The sequence below is a fragment of the Urocitellus parryii genome, chromosome 11, assembly GCF_045843805.1.
Source record: "Urocitellus parryii isolate mUroPar1 chromosome 11, mUroPar1.hap1, whole genome shotgun sequence".
Classification (NCBI taxonomy): Eukaryota; Metazoa; Chordata; class Mammalia; order Rodentia; family Sciuridae; genus Urocitellus; species Urocitellus parryii.
The window spans coordinates 55611302-55627352 of NC_135541.1; the positions used below are offsets into that span (position 1 = coordinate 55611302).

The following is a 16051-nucleotide window of genomic DNA, read 5'->3' on the forward strand; positions in this document are numbered from 1 at the left end:
CTGACCATTGGAAAACACATTCATCAGAGCTAAAAAACAAGTGCAGAGTTTCTAAGGCAGGAACAAAGAGGAGAATAGAAAGCCATCATGGTGAGTAGGTTTGGGAGAGTGCTAGGAGGCAAGGGGAGAGCATGAGAGCTCTGTCAGCCAGGTCAAGGTGATAGGCTGTTATATATGAATTAGGGGTGTGGTATGATCTAATTAACATTTTTCAGAATCCATCTTGTTACTCTCATCTTCTTTTCCCTTATATTCCTGAAGGATTAGACAGGGTTCAGCAAGGTTGACCTCCCCACTGAATGCTCAGCAGGATGACATAGTCCAACTAGAACATGAAGAATGTCCATGAAGGGAGAGGGTGGCAGCAGTGGTTGGCACTGCCTGGCATAGTATGTTGGAACCAGAGTGGGAGGAGAAAAGGTTTCCACAGAAAGGTGTGGCTGCTGTGTCCTAGTGCTAGAACCCAGGTGTGGCAAGAAAGGCATTCCTGGGGCAGAAGATCAGAGTCCATATCTGGGAAGGAGCACATCCATGGAGGGCAGGGTGGAAGCAGGGGCCTAACATGAGGTATCAGAGCCCAAGTATAATGATGAGGATGCCATATAGTGTGTTGGCATTGTGGCTCCATCCAGGGTCCAAAGGACATCTGCACACGATGGTGACCAGTGTGGGAAAGTTTGAGCACAAGGATGGTGAAAAGGACGTATGTGTAGGCAGGAAGCCCAGGGCCAATGTTTGGAATCCTAGCAGGATGAGGAAAGAGCACAGTTCAGTGCTGACGGTTGGCTCTCAAGGCAAGTAAGGAGGGCGTCCACTTGGAACAGGCAGAGAGGGATTGGGCCAGCAGTGTCAGAACACAAGAGGGTGAGGAAGGCATGGGTGTGGAGTAGTGGAGCCCAAGTGGGACGAAGGAGGGTGGTGGTCAGTGTGGACGTGTGTAATAGGAACAGGAGATTTGCCCGTTCAAAGGCAGTGATTAAATAAGTAAATGCATTAATGACAATGGAATCAGGTTTACCACTATCAAAGGAGGGTGCTATAAATATGGAAAGGGAAAAAACTAGAATGAACCCTGTGGTATTGGATTAGAATTGGAAATGTAGATGTAGATTCATGGTTTAGCAGAGAGATGGGAAGTCCAAAGTGTCTCTGCTTATGTGGACACTCATACCTGTTCTTCGGCTTTGCCTGTTTGTGAGAGGATTTGTAAGCTGCAGCATCTCACCAGAAAAAGGCATGTCCAATGCTTGGATCTCAAGTTCTAGATACTGTTCTCTACCAAAAGGAAACAAGGCACTTGGAGAAATGGTAGACTTTAGCTTTGGGACAAGGAATGTACAAACCAAGAAAATAAGCCAGGAACATTTTGTGCCAGAAAGTAAAAGGGTATAAAAAAAGATGGCTACATGTCAAAGGGACAGCCCGAAGGTACTTCAGCTGGCCAACTTGATATAATTTAAGCATCAAAATAAATGACAGTAACATTATAATCCATTCAATAAAATAGTAACACTCCATATACATTTAGATAAATGAAACTGAAATTTGGTTAAGGTGAAAGATGTTCATATCAATGCAAGAACTTCTCCACAAAATACTTTTAATTTTGGAGAGAAAAGTGGAATAATTTCATAGTGGGGTTACTGTGAGATACCACCTTAATCTGATAGTCAAAATTATCAGCACAGGCCAGGCACAATGGCACATACCTATAATCCCAGCAGCTAAGAAAGCTAAGGCAGGAGGATCACAGATTTCCAGCCAGGCTCAGCAATTTAGTGAGACTGTAATCAACCTAGTGAGACCCTGTCTCAAAAAAAAAAAAAAAAAAAAAAAAAAAAGAGAGAGAGAAAGAAAGAAAGAAAGCTGGATATGTGACTCAATGGTTATAACTCCTCTTACAAAAATAAATAAATAAAAAATTGACAACACAATAATGCTACAAATCAAAATCTGATCGGACACAATGAAAAGAAGACAATGTTACTCCTTTGATGCTTCCTACCAAAGATGCATGATTTAAATCTAATCACTAGGAAACCTCAGATAAAACAAAATTGGAGGGCATTCTGCAAAATTACTGGCTTCTCATCTTCAAAAATGTCAAGGTTATGAAATTCTAGTAGAGACTGAGAAATTGTCCCAGTTTGAAAGAGAGTAAAGAAACATGACAACTAAATGCAACTTATGATTCTGAATTGGAACCTTTTGCTGTGAGGACTATTATTGAGATAATTGGCAAAACTTGAATGAGGTCAGGGAGTAGATGATAGAATCCAGTGATTGTATTGTGGATATGTGGGAGAATGTTTTTATTTTAGGAATAAATACATTAAAATACTTGGGAAATAATGAACATTCAATTGGCAACTTCCCCTCAAAGGGTACAAGAAACAAAGTTGTACCAGTGTCACAACTTTTCTATACATTTGAGATTGCTTCCAAAAATGAAAGGCTTAAAAATTTTACATAATAATTCCAGTCATTTGATTTCCTGGATCTTTCCATGTGCCCTACTCAGCAGGTTGCTTCCAGCTCCTGGAAGAAGGGAGAGAGAGAAGATCCTAGAAATATATTTGGAAATTGTTTCTAGAGCCAACAAGATTAAGTGGGAAGAGCAGATTTTTAGACTGCCTGGCCTAGGTTTGAATTACAGTTGTATGATCTGAGACAAGACAGACATTCTGAGCCTGTTTCCTCATATGTAAAATGGGTTGGTTCTTAGGTGTAACAAATTTAATAAAGATTATAGAGCATCTGGTAAATTCTGGCATTTAGCAGGCTTTCAAAGAATTGCAGTTTCCATTTTCACCTTTAAAATAAGAATAAAAGCCATCAAAGAAGACTGTTTAGAATGCCAGATTATATTCCTGACTTCACCTTAACTTTGTTGTGTGCACTTGACTAGTTCATTTCACTTCTCAAGGCCTCAGTTTCCTTCCAGGTGAAGTGAGAGGTGAATTGACAACACAATAATGCAACAAATCAAAATCTGATCGGACACAATGAAAAGAAGACAATGTTACTCCTTTGATGCTTCCTACCAAAGATGCATGATTTAAATCTAATCACTAGGAAACCTCAGATAAAACAAAATTGGAGGGCAGTTTTATGATTGTCATTGCTACTCTTAGTTCTGAAATTTAAAATGATATTCTTTAAATTTCCCTTTTTTTAGATGAAAATACAGAAAGTGAAGATATAAAAGATTTTGCTATATTTAAAGGATAATTCTCAGTTTTAGCAGTTAAGGCATACAAAGTCCACCTCTTACTGGTTTGTACACCTGACTCATTTATACCTTCTTAAATTAGTGGGTAACTTGAGAGGTGGTGTTGTTAGGTTACTGTTGAACATATTAATAATTTATGAGCCAAGGAATTAGCACACAATTTAAGTTTTCTCTGCATTTTTTTTCTTATTCATAATTCTTTGCCTAATTGCTTTTTCCCTTAAAAATGGGGGAGCTAAGACCTTGGATATTTGCCTAATGGCTCAAACAGAACCATGACCCAGCTGCCAAGTCTTTCAGTCCTTTTATAGCCTAGGGACATTTGCCATTGAAAGAAAACTGATGAGTTTGATTTTCCTCAAAGAGATATTTTGTACTGACCTCTGGCCCCATTAAATGCTTTGGCTATCACCCATTCCCTGTAATAGGAGCAATAAATTTGTTTTAATTTAGGACATTTTCAAGTAGGGAATATTGACAAAAACAAAATAATGTTTTGACAACAACCAAAATGAAGTCATGAATAAATAACTACATTGAACTTAACTAATAAATTAGCAAAACTTATTCCCAAGAAAATGACTGGTCTGTTTCAAAGTTAGGCCAAAGATATTCCCATTTTTAATAGAAATGTAGTCTTGCTCTTTAGGCCAGAGGAAAGGTGAGCTGCATAGAAAGACATTTAAAAGCATAAAAAGGCATTTATCCTTTATGACAGCCTGCTTAAAATAGATCTATTTGTTTTCAGCTAAATGCCAAAAGAATCAGCCAGACTACTCTAGTAGCCTTCTGTATGGCAAGACATTTATTTTCATGGTATAAATACCTTTATCAGGTATTTCAGCAGGCTTGTTTTTCAGCTTTCTTTGTATTAGTTCCTTAGATTGATGTCAAAGAACTGAAATTCTGGTTAGATGTTATCTGTATGGGTTTCCTTTTGAGTGAAAGAAATGGCTCCTAATTTCGAATATTCCTATTGAAGAAGCAGGTAGGGGTGTACGTGGCATTGATCCTCGTGCTAATCTTCTTTAGTTAGGTAGCATCATGATGACAGATGGCAAAAGGATCCAATAAACCACAAAAACATATTTGCAAAGCTGGGAGGCCTTGGATGGTGTTGCTTTTTGCTAAGTCCAAGTGGCTAAATCTTTCAGGGTACAGGTAGCCTGAGGGCATTGTTAGCTGCATAAAAACTAATTGGACCAATTTAAATGGAAGAAAATTTTGCCTGAAGTCTTTAATCACACTAGTAACCTAATGGTTTTCGGTTTAGCATAGTCAGGTCTGTGTTTAGGAAGATGAATTCATGCATGCAGCTTATAAAACTCTAAACAAGATAAGAGCATTAAGGGGAATAATAAATATCTCAGAAACTTTTGTGTAGATATATACTATGTTTTAGCGATCACTGCAGGAAGGCAAGCAAGCAATTGTTGGTCAGAGGAAAGTATAATTTTTTTTTAAAAAATCAAACAAAGGAAGACATGAGTAAGATGATTCTGGTTTTGTTATGATGATAAGAAATGAAACTTCTTGACGAGCTTGATGCTCATCTTTATATACAAAGGATCCAAAACTGTAATTTGTCACTACTTTAGTGGGTTCCCCAAGTAACAAAACAATAATTTGACACATGGTGTTACTAAAAGTAGTGTGTTTCAGTATAGAGAATGGACTAAAACTGATGAAATTTTGTTCAAATTCTGGCTCTGCCATTTCTAACTGTGAGGGTTTATACAAGTCGCTCAAATTTTCTGACTCCATCCCCAGAGAGTGGAGGTAAAAATTAATACATTCCCAGATACCTCAGGAGATTTGTAAAAATGTTATAAGCTAATCAAGGAAAAGTGTGAACAAGGTATGAAGCCTCCTTTTAAGAAAAGAAACCATTACCTTCCATTATGGTGGAACTTAAATGTCCTAGGTCTCTCTTGTATTTTTCTCTGTGTTTTGTTTTGTTTTGTTTTTGTACCAGGGATTGAACTCAGGGACATTCAACCACTAAGCCACATCCCCAGCTCTATTTGGTATTTTATTTAGAGACAGGGTCTCACTGAGTTGCTTAGCATCTTGCTGTTGCTGAGGCTGGCTTTGAACTTGTGATTCAAGCCTCTGGGATTACAGGTGTGCACTGCCACTCTCAGCTATTCACTGATTTTAATTCCACTATTACTTTAAAGCCATGTACAATGTCTACATTTGCCATAATTCATCAAATCAAAGTTCCCAAGTCTGCAATAGCCACAACCTAAACAACGATTTAAAAAAAAAAAGTTTCTTTTGGACTATACACCCATTTGAAGTCTCCTTTGGAATGTAATACAGTCAAAAGCAATTATGGCACCAGTGAGTATTCTGAGAATTCATGAAACCCACAGCCAAAACCATGATCCATTGCTCCAATACAGAAAGCATTTGGCAGGCAACAGTTTGGAAGCCACAATACTATCTGCTTTGGATGTTTTAAATGGGGCCATTTGGATTCATTGTGACACTGGCTGGTCCCACTACTCTGGGGAGATGGCACCAGAGTTCACCAGTCTCTTCAGAGATTATTTTTCTTATTTCTTCTTGTGCCTTGCTTAATGGTATACCATACTAGATAAAGAGATACTATAGCATTCATTTTAGGGACCCTTCCATTTCCCAAGCATCATAACATGAATATTCTGCAAAAATTTCTGTTAAAAAAATGGTTGGATAGCATCTCTGGGATTTCCCAGTACCAGCCTTACCCAGCCTGCCATTCATATCCTTAATGATAGGTTTATGAGAAAGAGCTTCCTCCACACTTTGCTCTGCTTCATCTTAGATGGCAGTATGGTTCTTTTTGTGAAATGGAGCACTAAAGGAGGTGGTTCCTTCAGGCATATAGCACAGTTCAGTTACTATTTCAAATGAAATGTATCTGGACAAAAAGCTACAAACACCACCCCTTAGTAATAGCAGTGATGTGTAGCCAGGTATGCCATAGCACATATGTGAAAATCAGGCTTTCAGCCCTGGCCAGATGTCAAACACTTCAGATAAGGAAGATAAAAATCTCCTGCCAAAGTGGGAACTGTGTAATCTCACTCAACCTTTCCATGCCAAAGCCAGTTCTCAAAGTCTACAGCTCACAAATGCCTTCTAAAGAATCATAGAATATAAGAAATAGTGGGACCTGGGACATCACATCATGGGACTTTCAGATGGTTGCTTAGATGGCTCTACTGAACCTAAGGCCAACAGATGCTTCACTCTTGACATAAAACACTTCCAGGGGTGGGAAACAGCCTCTTTCTGGAAGAACTCAATCTCTTTTTAGACATTCTTCACCTTAAGAAAAGTAGTGATTTATTTTAATTCTTCCCCATGTCCAAGGCTCAACCAAACCCTGTAGATAGTCACCTATATATGCTGACACAGACCTCAAGTCTTCTCTGGATATTCATATGGTACAAACTCAGTCTAACCACTTGTCATCTGGCACAGACCACCTCTCACTCACAAAGCAGTCAAGAGACTGTCTGGTGCCCTGATAGAATCCAGATGTGCCTTCTAGCCTACAGATTTTCCCTTTACCTTTATCTTCACCAAAAATAAATAAAGCAGATCCACATCATCTTCTCTTTTTTAGTGTTAGTTTCTAATAATCAGTACTTTTTCAAAGAGCACAGAAAACCTCTGTTTTAATCATTCTTCCTTGGAACTTTGCCTACAATGTGCATCCAATCACTGGCTTAGTTTGTAGGCTCTATTTGCCTATGCTCTGTATTCTAGTACTCTTCTCATTCTTCATAGTTCTTTTGTAAACTTTGTATATACTTACTTATTTCTTAATGGATGTATTTTTTTACTTAATGCACTTTTCATGAGTTTCATTATATCTGCATTAATTTTAGCCAACATGGTCTCATATTTTCATTAGCTTTGAACATCTTGGTTGCTATCTTTGCCCAAGGTCCGTGACTCCATTCACAGTGTGAACATTTTTAAGCAGGCCAGTGTCTCTCATATGCCATATCCTAATGGAATGCTTACACAGAACTCCACGTTACATGTGGATTTGGGTGTGAACTGACCTAGTTAGCACACAGTCTACTAGGACATCTATGTCCCTAAAACATGGAATCAGACAGGAAATATTTTTGAAAATTTTGTTTTCTGCTCTTCATTTTAGATAAATTGTTACTTTCCTAGTACACTTTTATAATAGACAATGGTTGGTGATTATATTTATCTCTACATATACATTGCAGAATTAATCTAAATTGTTAAGCCTAAAGCACAAAACTTTCCAGTACTAAAATATGTCAATATAATGTAGCAGTATTCAAAAACCCAATGTAAAGACTTCTTTGCTTCTTATAAGAGATAATTTCATTCCACACATGCAAAATATGCACTCACCCATAAAGAATTATATGTCATTTGCATATGTGCCTATCTTTGGTACACATCATCCTGTTAGAATAAAGAAGGCAATGTAGTTGACAAGCAATGTTGAAAACTGAAAAGTTGAGCATGTTCCTTACCTGCCATTAGTTCACATTTACTTTCTTAGAATCCCAGGGCAACTGCATTACTGGAACTGCCTTATTTTCACTCTCCACAGCTTTAGGAAACAGAGGTCCTGCCATCTCTCTTCAACTCTGGGCTCCTATGAAATTCTTGCTGAAGCCTGGATGGGTTGAGAACACCTAGTTCCATTGACCAGGGTCTGGTTTCTTCTATTTTGTTTGACCTGGGCATGCTCAGCTTCCAACTAGTTCCATTCACCAGGGTCTGGTTTCTTCTGTTTTGTTTGACCTGGGTGTGCTCAGCTTCCATCTGCCTGTCATCCTAGAACAGCATTCCGTGCCAGCCTATGTGGCATCTCTTGGGCAGGAAGATTAAGTCTTCTGGAGTGAATCACATTCAGTAGCTGAACAAACAATGCATCACAGAGATGGGCTTTTATTCATAGGAAAGCAGATAGCCATTTTGGTGATAAAATATTTATTCCTCTTTTATCTTCTTGTTGCCAAGACTACTGCATATAGCACATTTCTTAAGAGGAGCTTGAGTGTTAAAGAGGTTAGATATATTAATAGGGAAATTTTTATTTTGAAAACATATATTAACATTTTATTGCCCAGAACTCATATGGTTTGCTATTAAATGTTTATTGAGATCACACTGTGTCATACTTTAAGCCAATACTTTTTCTTATTTTTATTCATTACCTTCCACTAAGAAATAACATTCTTTATAGCTTAAGAAAGTGAGGGCAAAGATGCAGTCATTTTTAAGCTCAGTGAATTCATCAGTGTGAACTGATATTAAGTTTCAAAAAAGTTTGACTTCTCTAAACGAACATTTTAGCATAACTTAATTTTATTTAATTGAACATACTTTTCTCTTAGCTATTTATCAAATACTGAGTAAATTTGATGGGGTCCAAAGATGTTAGCTAGGAGCTCTGATCTCCCTGAGTGGGAGTCACTAGCATACAAATGCAGATCTTTCTATACCTAGGCAGAGTCAGATTAGCACTGTGGTAGGAGCTCAAAGTTCTGGAGATGCAAGGAAGAGAACAAGGTTGATCCTGGCTGTTTTCAACAGGCCTTCAAAGAATATGAATATGCTGAGTGTGAGTTAGATCTTGAAGGATCGTACATGCAGGTAGTATTTGTTAAGCATTTACTAAGTGTCAAAACTGTTCAGTGCTTTAAATGTACTGACTTTTAATTCACATGATTAACCTTACTAGCTAAATCATATCACAATTCCCACTTTATAGTTGCATAACTGAGGCATAAAACAGTTAATAACTCTTCAAAGGCCATAGATTAATAAATGATGGGCTCAGGATGCAAATTCAAATTATAACAAGAATGCTCATTCTTAATTATTACATGATGTTACTTCCTGTCATGGATAAACAAAATGTCAACAAGCACATTTAAGCAGGGGGAGCATCTTAACCATAGTAATGGTGAAGAGAACATTAGGAATGTTTAGAAAATTTGAAGTTGATTAGCATGGCTTGAACTTGGGGGGTGGGTATTGAGGAATTATAGAATACAAGATACATGAAGAACACAAGGAGAAGTGGATGGCAGAGAGTTTGGAACATTGGCCTGAGGAACTGCAGTAATACTTTGTAGAGGGGAGGACTGATTGATTGGAGGGATGCACGACATTAGGAATCTATTAACTAATCAATTCCTTGGAAACTATTTGTTGTGCTTCCCTGTATGTCAAGCACTGTTCTCAGTGTTCAAAGTATAGAAGAAAATAAGAGAATTAGGCCCTACTTGTGTAGAAAAATATAAAGAACGGGTAAGTAAACGGATAAATGAGCAAGATAATTTATATAGCTATAAAAGGAAAAGAGGAAAATAATATAATGTGATATAGAGTAACCATGGGCAGAGGAGTGGCCATTTTGGAACAGTAGTCAGGGAAGGCTCACTGAGAAAGTGTCATTTGAATTGAGGCCTGAATGACAGAAGAGTCAGTCATGTGTGAAGGCAGGTCAAGGGTTCAGCAGAATAGCATTGGGGTTCATTAAAAAAAGTTCCAGGCAGATTTAACAAATGCAAAGGCTCTGAGTTGGGAAAGAACTTGAAGGGCTCCAGGGACAGAGAGGATTCCAGAAAGAAGTGCTTAGTAAAAAAAAAAAAAAAAAAAATAGGGATAAGGGCACAGGTTGAGGTTGGAGAGGTTGGCAGGGTCAGGACCTTGTAGTGGGGGCAAAAAGCGTTTGCATTTTATTCCACATGAAGTGGAAGCCAAGTTTTAGTAGGTAATGGCTTAACCCATTTTATATTTTGAAAAGATCACTCTGGAAAATATTGTAAGTTATGAAAAAAAAGTGAAAGCAAGGAGAACTATTAGGAGACAAATTGCAGAGTTCTAGACAAGAAAGAAATGATGTGGCCCAGAACTTCAAGGAGGAACAAGGTGAATAAATTAGATTGTTTTGGAGTCAGAGCTACAAGGACTTGAGTAAAAGAGATGAGAAAAATGAAGGCACAAAGGATGAGTCCAAGAATTTTTGCTTAAGTGACTGCATGATGTAGTGCTAGTAACTGAAATGGAGAGAACTGGCTTGGATGTTGGTGATATGAGTTCTTCTATGGGCATAATGAGGGCAGTTCTGGGGGTAAAAGGGGAAGCCACTTTGAAGATGGCAAAGGATGATGAGCTGAGAGAGAAACTACAGATATGAAATGAGCTGATTGATGTGAGTAGATATTAGAGTGAGGGTTTTACTACTTTAGATTTTGAGCCTGATGACCTAGAAAGCAAGTGACTCTAATAATAAATTGATAAAAGAGTAGGAAGACTTAGAAAAGAGAGGATCAATGTAGAACAGGAGGAAATACATATTCAAATAATGAATAAGTATATAGACTTTACAATTGAAAAGTCTTGGGTTTGACTCCTTGATGAGCCATTTACTAGATCCTTGTAACCATATACTTAATTATTTCAGTTTCCATTGTTTTCTTTTTTCCATTGTTTTCTTATCTGTAAATTCATATAGTGATAAGGATTAAATGAGATGATTCTATATAAATGCTTCACAAACAGGAATCTTGTAGTAAATATTATCACTATATCATAATTGTCATTATAATAATAACAATATAATAATGATAATACATTCATGGAATGTATTTCATTTATATTAATTATTATTGAGAGGATAATGTTTTTGCTCTTAGTTCTACTTAAGTAAATATTGTAAGCATATGAACCCAGATTTAGATCCAACATTCCTTTTTATTTTTATTGAATCAGTAAGACAAGCTGGAAATTATGCTTTCTTTTCCATTGTACAGCTAAATAAACTGGGGATAGCAAGGGTGACAAGACCAAGTTTAGACTGCCGGGAATTGTAACCTATGTGGAAGACAAGACTCACACCTGGATATGAATTACACCAAATAATTCTGAACTCCTTCCCAACACTTATAAGATAAAAACACCGCTGTACCACTTGGTCATTTCTCTGGGATCTATGCTAAATGAATAAATTCTGTTTAGTGGAAAATTTTTTAGCAAATCAGCATAGCATGAAGCTCTTTCTCTAATTTTCCAGTGCTGGACCAGGCTCCTCTCAAGGCCTGTCTTTGGAGGAGGTGAAAAGAAGTTTGCAGTACTCACCCATTGACAAGTACGGTAAGTGGACAGACCCTCTAGGCTCATGAGAAAACCACCCCTAGGACAACGGCATCTACTCCTTCATGACAAGTGAGAAAACATAGTATTTTGCAATATCTGGAAATGAAAGATATTTTAAAATCTTACAAAATTCTAACTCTGATCTTTAAGACTTTTATAATTCTGCAGTTCACCTTTAAGCTTAATAATAATACACATCTTTAAAATAAAATTAACCTCTGACCTCTCAAGGCATTTCAAACACTTCATCATCATGTTATCAGGTCTGTGGCCTCAAAGCCCCATGTCATCCATAGCCTATGTAGGAAGGAGAAGAAAAACCAAGGATGAGTTTTCATAATTACACTGTATCCCAGGAAAGCTCCTTCCACCAACCAGCCTTCCCCTGGTGACTGGTAAATCTAGCCATTCCCTCAAAGAGCTGCAGAGAAGGCTGGGAGAGCCAATGGGCTCCATTTCACACAGGTCTACTGCAGAATGGATTAACACAGGTCTCAGAAATAATTAATAAAGTTCTGTGCAGGCTTCTGGAAGCCAGAGTACGCCACACAATCTCCCTTATCATCAGCTGCCATATTAATGCATGAGGCCTATGATGTCCTTTCTTCAACCTTAAAGCCTGAGAGGCTGTAGGAATTTTGGCACAATGGGTGCCTTTATTTATGGCAACTCACTTTGACTACATGAAGAACTGCATAAAATGTCAGCTAAAGAGATCAGATTAAGACAAGAGTTGTGTTTGAGAAAGAATACATTGGGTGATGTGTGCCTGCTTCTCTGACAGAGATGGCAGATATGGGCTTTGGAATCTTCACCAACACACCTCAACTGCAGTGTCAGGACCTGAGGTATCAGAAAGCATTTAAGAAACAAAGGAGAAACTTTGTTCTAGATAGATGCAGACACACTACCTGGGTAGATAAAGGAAGAGAATGTGCTTCTCACTCCCAGTACATGTATAGAATGTAGCTGAGTGCTTTTCTTAAAAAAAATAAATAAATAAAGTGTTTATTTATTTATATATTTTTATTGAGATATTATAGATTGAACTCAAGGATGCTATACCACTGAAATACATTCCCTATCTTTTATTTAAATTTTAAATTTTCATTTTGAGACTAGGTCTTGCTGAGTTGCCCAGGCGGGCCTAGAACTTGTAATTCTCCTGTCTCCTGAGTAGCTGGGATTTCAGCAACTGAGTGCTTTTTAATCATCCACTTCACAATATAATTGGCCAGTCCAGCAAAAGATCTTTTTGAGGGAAAAATGTACTCCAAATGTCACTACATTGCATTTCTTAATAGCTATCATGTCATTTCCTCAAGCCTCACAGATGTGACTCCCCAACCACTAAATACAGGGCATTCTTTGTGTGCTTTGACCAGAAGTCTTTCCTTTTATGGTCAAGATGAAGCACCGCTTTAACTTAGAGAACTTAGAGATCCGCTTCTTAAAGAGACAGAACTATAACAATTCCCAAGCTGGAAAAGACAAAGGACTTAATTATGTGAAAGTTTTTTTTTTTTTTTTCTATTCATATATGTACCAGGGGTAAGAAAAAAAAACATTAGAATAGTTGATCAGGGTGAGGTTACCTATAGACAAAGAAGATATATTCAATATCTCTCACTAGAAATACTACATAATACAAGAAAGAACCCTTTCGTTTTCCTTCATTTTCATTTCATATACGAAGTGTAGTATAACAACAACTTCATGAGATGTTTCTTCCTTTCTCTCCTCCGCCCTCTCTCAGAGCTAGAGAGTTAAGGTCAAATTAAATGGCACAACTATTTCATGTGGAGATGTTTCAGTCTTTTCCTAAAGCCCTTGGTCTAGTTGCACCCCTCTTAAGCCAAGTGACTTCTTAGGCCAATATGTTTGCCTTTACTCTCTGGCAATAGTGGCTTCAATAATAAACGCCAGCCTCCACGCCTACTGATTTTGTTACCAATCCTGAAGGAGCGCCTGCCCACACTGTTGAGACGTATGTTCACAATCATATTTTCATTGGATTCCTGTGGGGCAGGAGACACTGAAACATCACGGGCCAGTAAAACTACATGTGGCACATTGAAGGTTGATTACAGTAATAAAAGGATTACTAGCTTATTAAAGCATCAATCCATGCATGGAATGAAGTCACATTTTCAGCCCAGATGAGAGGCAATATCTGTGCTCCGTGATATAGATTTGGTTTTGGTCCACCTAGAGTTAAAATTCAGTGATGTATATCAGCTTGCCCTCATCTCATCATGCCCCACCATGACCTTCCTCATATCTGACCAGACCTATCCCACAAGAGGTGAGTGAGAGAGTCAACGAAGCATCAGCAGCAGCCAAACTTCCTCTGAGGAGAGTTTATGTGCTGCCTAAGGGATTTTGACAGAGACCTCTCTTATGAAAATAAATATGCCTATCCAACTGCATGTTGCTAGGTGGCTTCATAAAAATGTAGATGGCTGGGTGGCTACTGAAACCTCAGCCATCAAAGGGGACAAAAGCAACAGCGACTACTAATGAATGTGCCCATTTTCACAGAATCAGTGAATGGTTTCCTTACTTCAGAACAGAAAGGCAGCAGCTTCCTGGCACACACCCCTCTGTTCTCTTAGATAGTGACATAAAGTTAAGCCACTAAGCCAATTTCTTTGACAGACCCATGGATATTGCTTGAAGTCATCATTTGCCACTGGTATTTAGACCTAGGCATTGAGTACATTTGAAACTCAAGCTGTCAAGAAGAAAATTAAATACATACATAAATAAAATAGAGCCACCCTGCTGCAGAGAAAGTGTCTTTTCTTTTTTCTAACTGCTATTCCCACCTCCTTTTGGGGGCCAACATGGGTCTGGCACCCATTGATGTCAGACTGATGATTGTCTAATGCACATTGACAATTTATAAGTCAGTGCTATCATTTCTCCCATTTACAGATGAAGACACTGAGGCTGGGAAAGAATAAGTTAACAAAAGTCACAGAGCCTACAGATTTGCCTTACATAAGAGCCTGTTCTCATAGCTTCAAGATATACCACCTTCCTGATCTGTCCCCTGTTATACTCCAAATCCCAAATGTCACCTAGACAGCATAGCTCCAGATCAGACATCTATCAGTCATGTTTATCTGCTGTTTTCATTGTAAGTTTCAGTATTGTTTTATAGCTGCTCAGCAGCATCTCTGGTCCAGACTCTTCACCAGATCCAGGAAAGCTGCCTGACTGCTGTGTGTTGCATTGAGTCAGGCTAAAAAATGTGGAGAGTACTGGAAGGCCAATAAGTAATAACTGAACTTCTTTTTCTGATGCAGGCTACGTGTCGGATCCCATGAGCCCAATGCATTTTCATTCTTGCAGGAACAGTGGCAGCTTTGAGGACAGCAGCTGACAGCATTTGGCATATACCTAAGAGGAGTTTTCCCCCACACTGACAGCAATGAGTCCAATCATGGCAGGCTTGCTCCCAATTATACTACTTTACTCTCTAAGGTCTCCTTAAATTGGCTTGTTTATACTGGCCCTACTTCATCCCTCTTCATGAGTTGGTTTTTGGGTTTGTGGTTAAAGAAGGAGATGTAAAAGAATCAAGACAGAATATATATCAAGGATTGTTTTTCACTTTGTAAGTAAAAAAAAAAACCAGTTTACTTTATAACTTGGAAATGGGGCCTCAGTCTGTGGTGGGCACTTAATAATTATTATGTTTTCCTAGACAGAGTTATGTACACTTGTGTTTGAGAGACCTGGGTTTGATTTCTTAGAATATTAGTCATTTTCTTATCTCACTATGTTACTTTTGGTGTTGAGCTCCATGATTAAAGATTCTTTGGTGGTGTAGAAAATTGATTCAGATGTGTATTTTTATTACAACAATACTTCCACTGAGTATGTCTTCTTTCAGACATATTGGTAAAGAGCAATAATGACCTTCACATCAAAGAGCTTCCCAAAACAGAATACTTAGTTGTTTACCCCCTTTTTCATGTCATGCCAAGTGTTCTATGCTCTATGCAGGCAACCTGTTGCTGTCAGTACTAAGGTGCTCAAAATGCTATCTGCCCAGTTATGATATCAGCCAACTGATGCAAAGCTCCCATTTATATCAGAATCTGGCACAGACCTAAAGTGCCTGCTATCTTTAAGAAAGGTTCCAGCCAGAAAGACAGAAGTGCTTCCACCTGATGAAAGAGTTTTGCCACTGAAAGACAGACTTGGTTAAAAAGAAAAAGCAGGGAACTATGAAAATTTAGTGATAATTACTGACCTCAACAAGATAAATAAAATTAGAAAAGGAAGATTTGGCCTCCTCTAAGTCAAGGCTTCTTGACCTTGGCCTTAGTGACATTTTGGACAGGATAATTCTTTGTTGTTGGGGGCTGATCTGGGCACTGTAGGATGTTTAACAGCTTCCTGGCCAATACCACTTCCTGTGATAGATAATTTTATGTGTCAACTTGACTAGATTGTGGTATGCCCAAGATACCTGGTTAAACATAATTCTACATATGTCCATGAAGATGTTCCCAGGAGAGAATAGCATTTGAACTGGTACACTGAATAAGGTGAACTTCCCTGCCCGATGTGAGTTGGCATCATCCAATCCACTGAGGACCTATATTGGGGAAGAAAGTAGGATTCCCTTACTGTCTGATTGACTTCTTG

General features: G+C 38.2%; 1 protein-coding gene across 1 annotated transcript in view; it reads left to right on the forward strand.

Moving 5' to 3' along the window:
• Tnni3k (TNNI3 interacting kinase) overlaps positions 1-14777 on the forward strand; it is a 277900-nt gene extending 263123 nt beyond the window's left edge. Inside the window, exons 24-25 of the mRNA XM_026409759.2 lie at positions 11307-11386; positions 14701-14777. Of these exons, the coding sequence (XP_026265544.1) occupies positions 11307-11386; positions 14701-14777 (157 nt within the window). The remainder of the gene's footprint in view (positions 1-11306; positions 11387-14700) is intronic.
• Positions 14778-16051: the final 1274 nt, after the last annotated feature.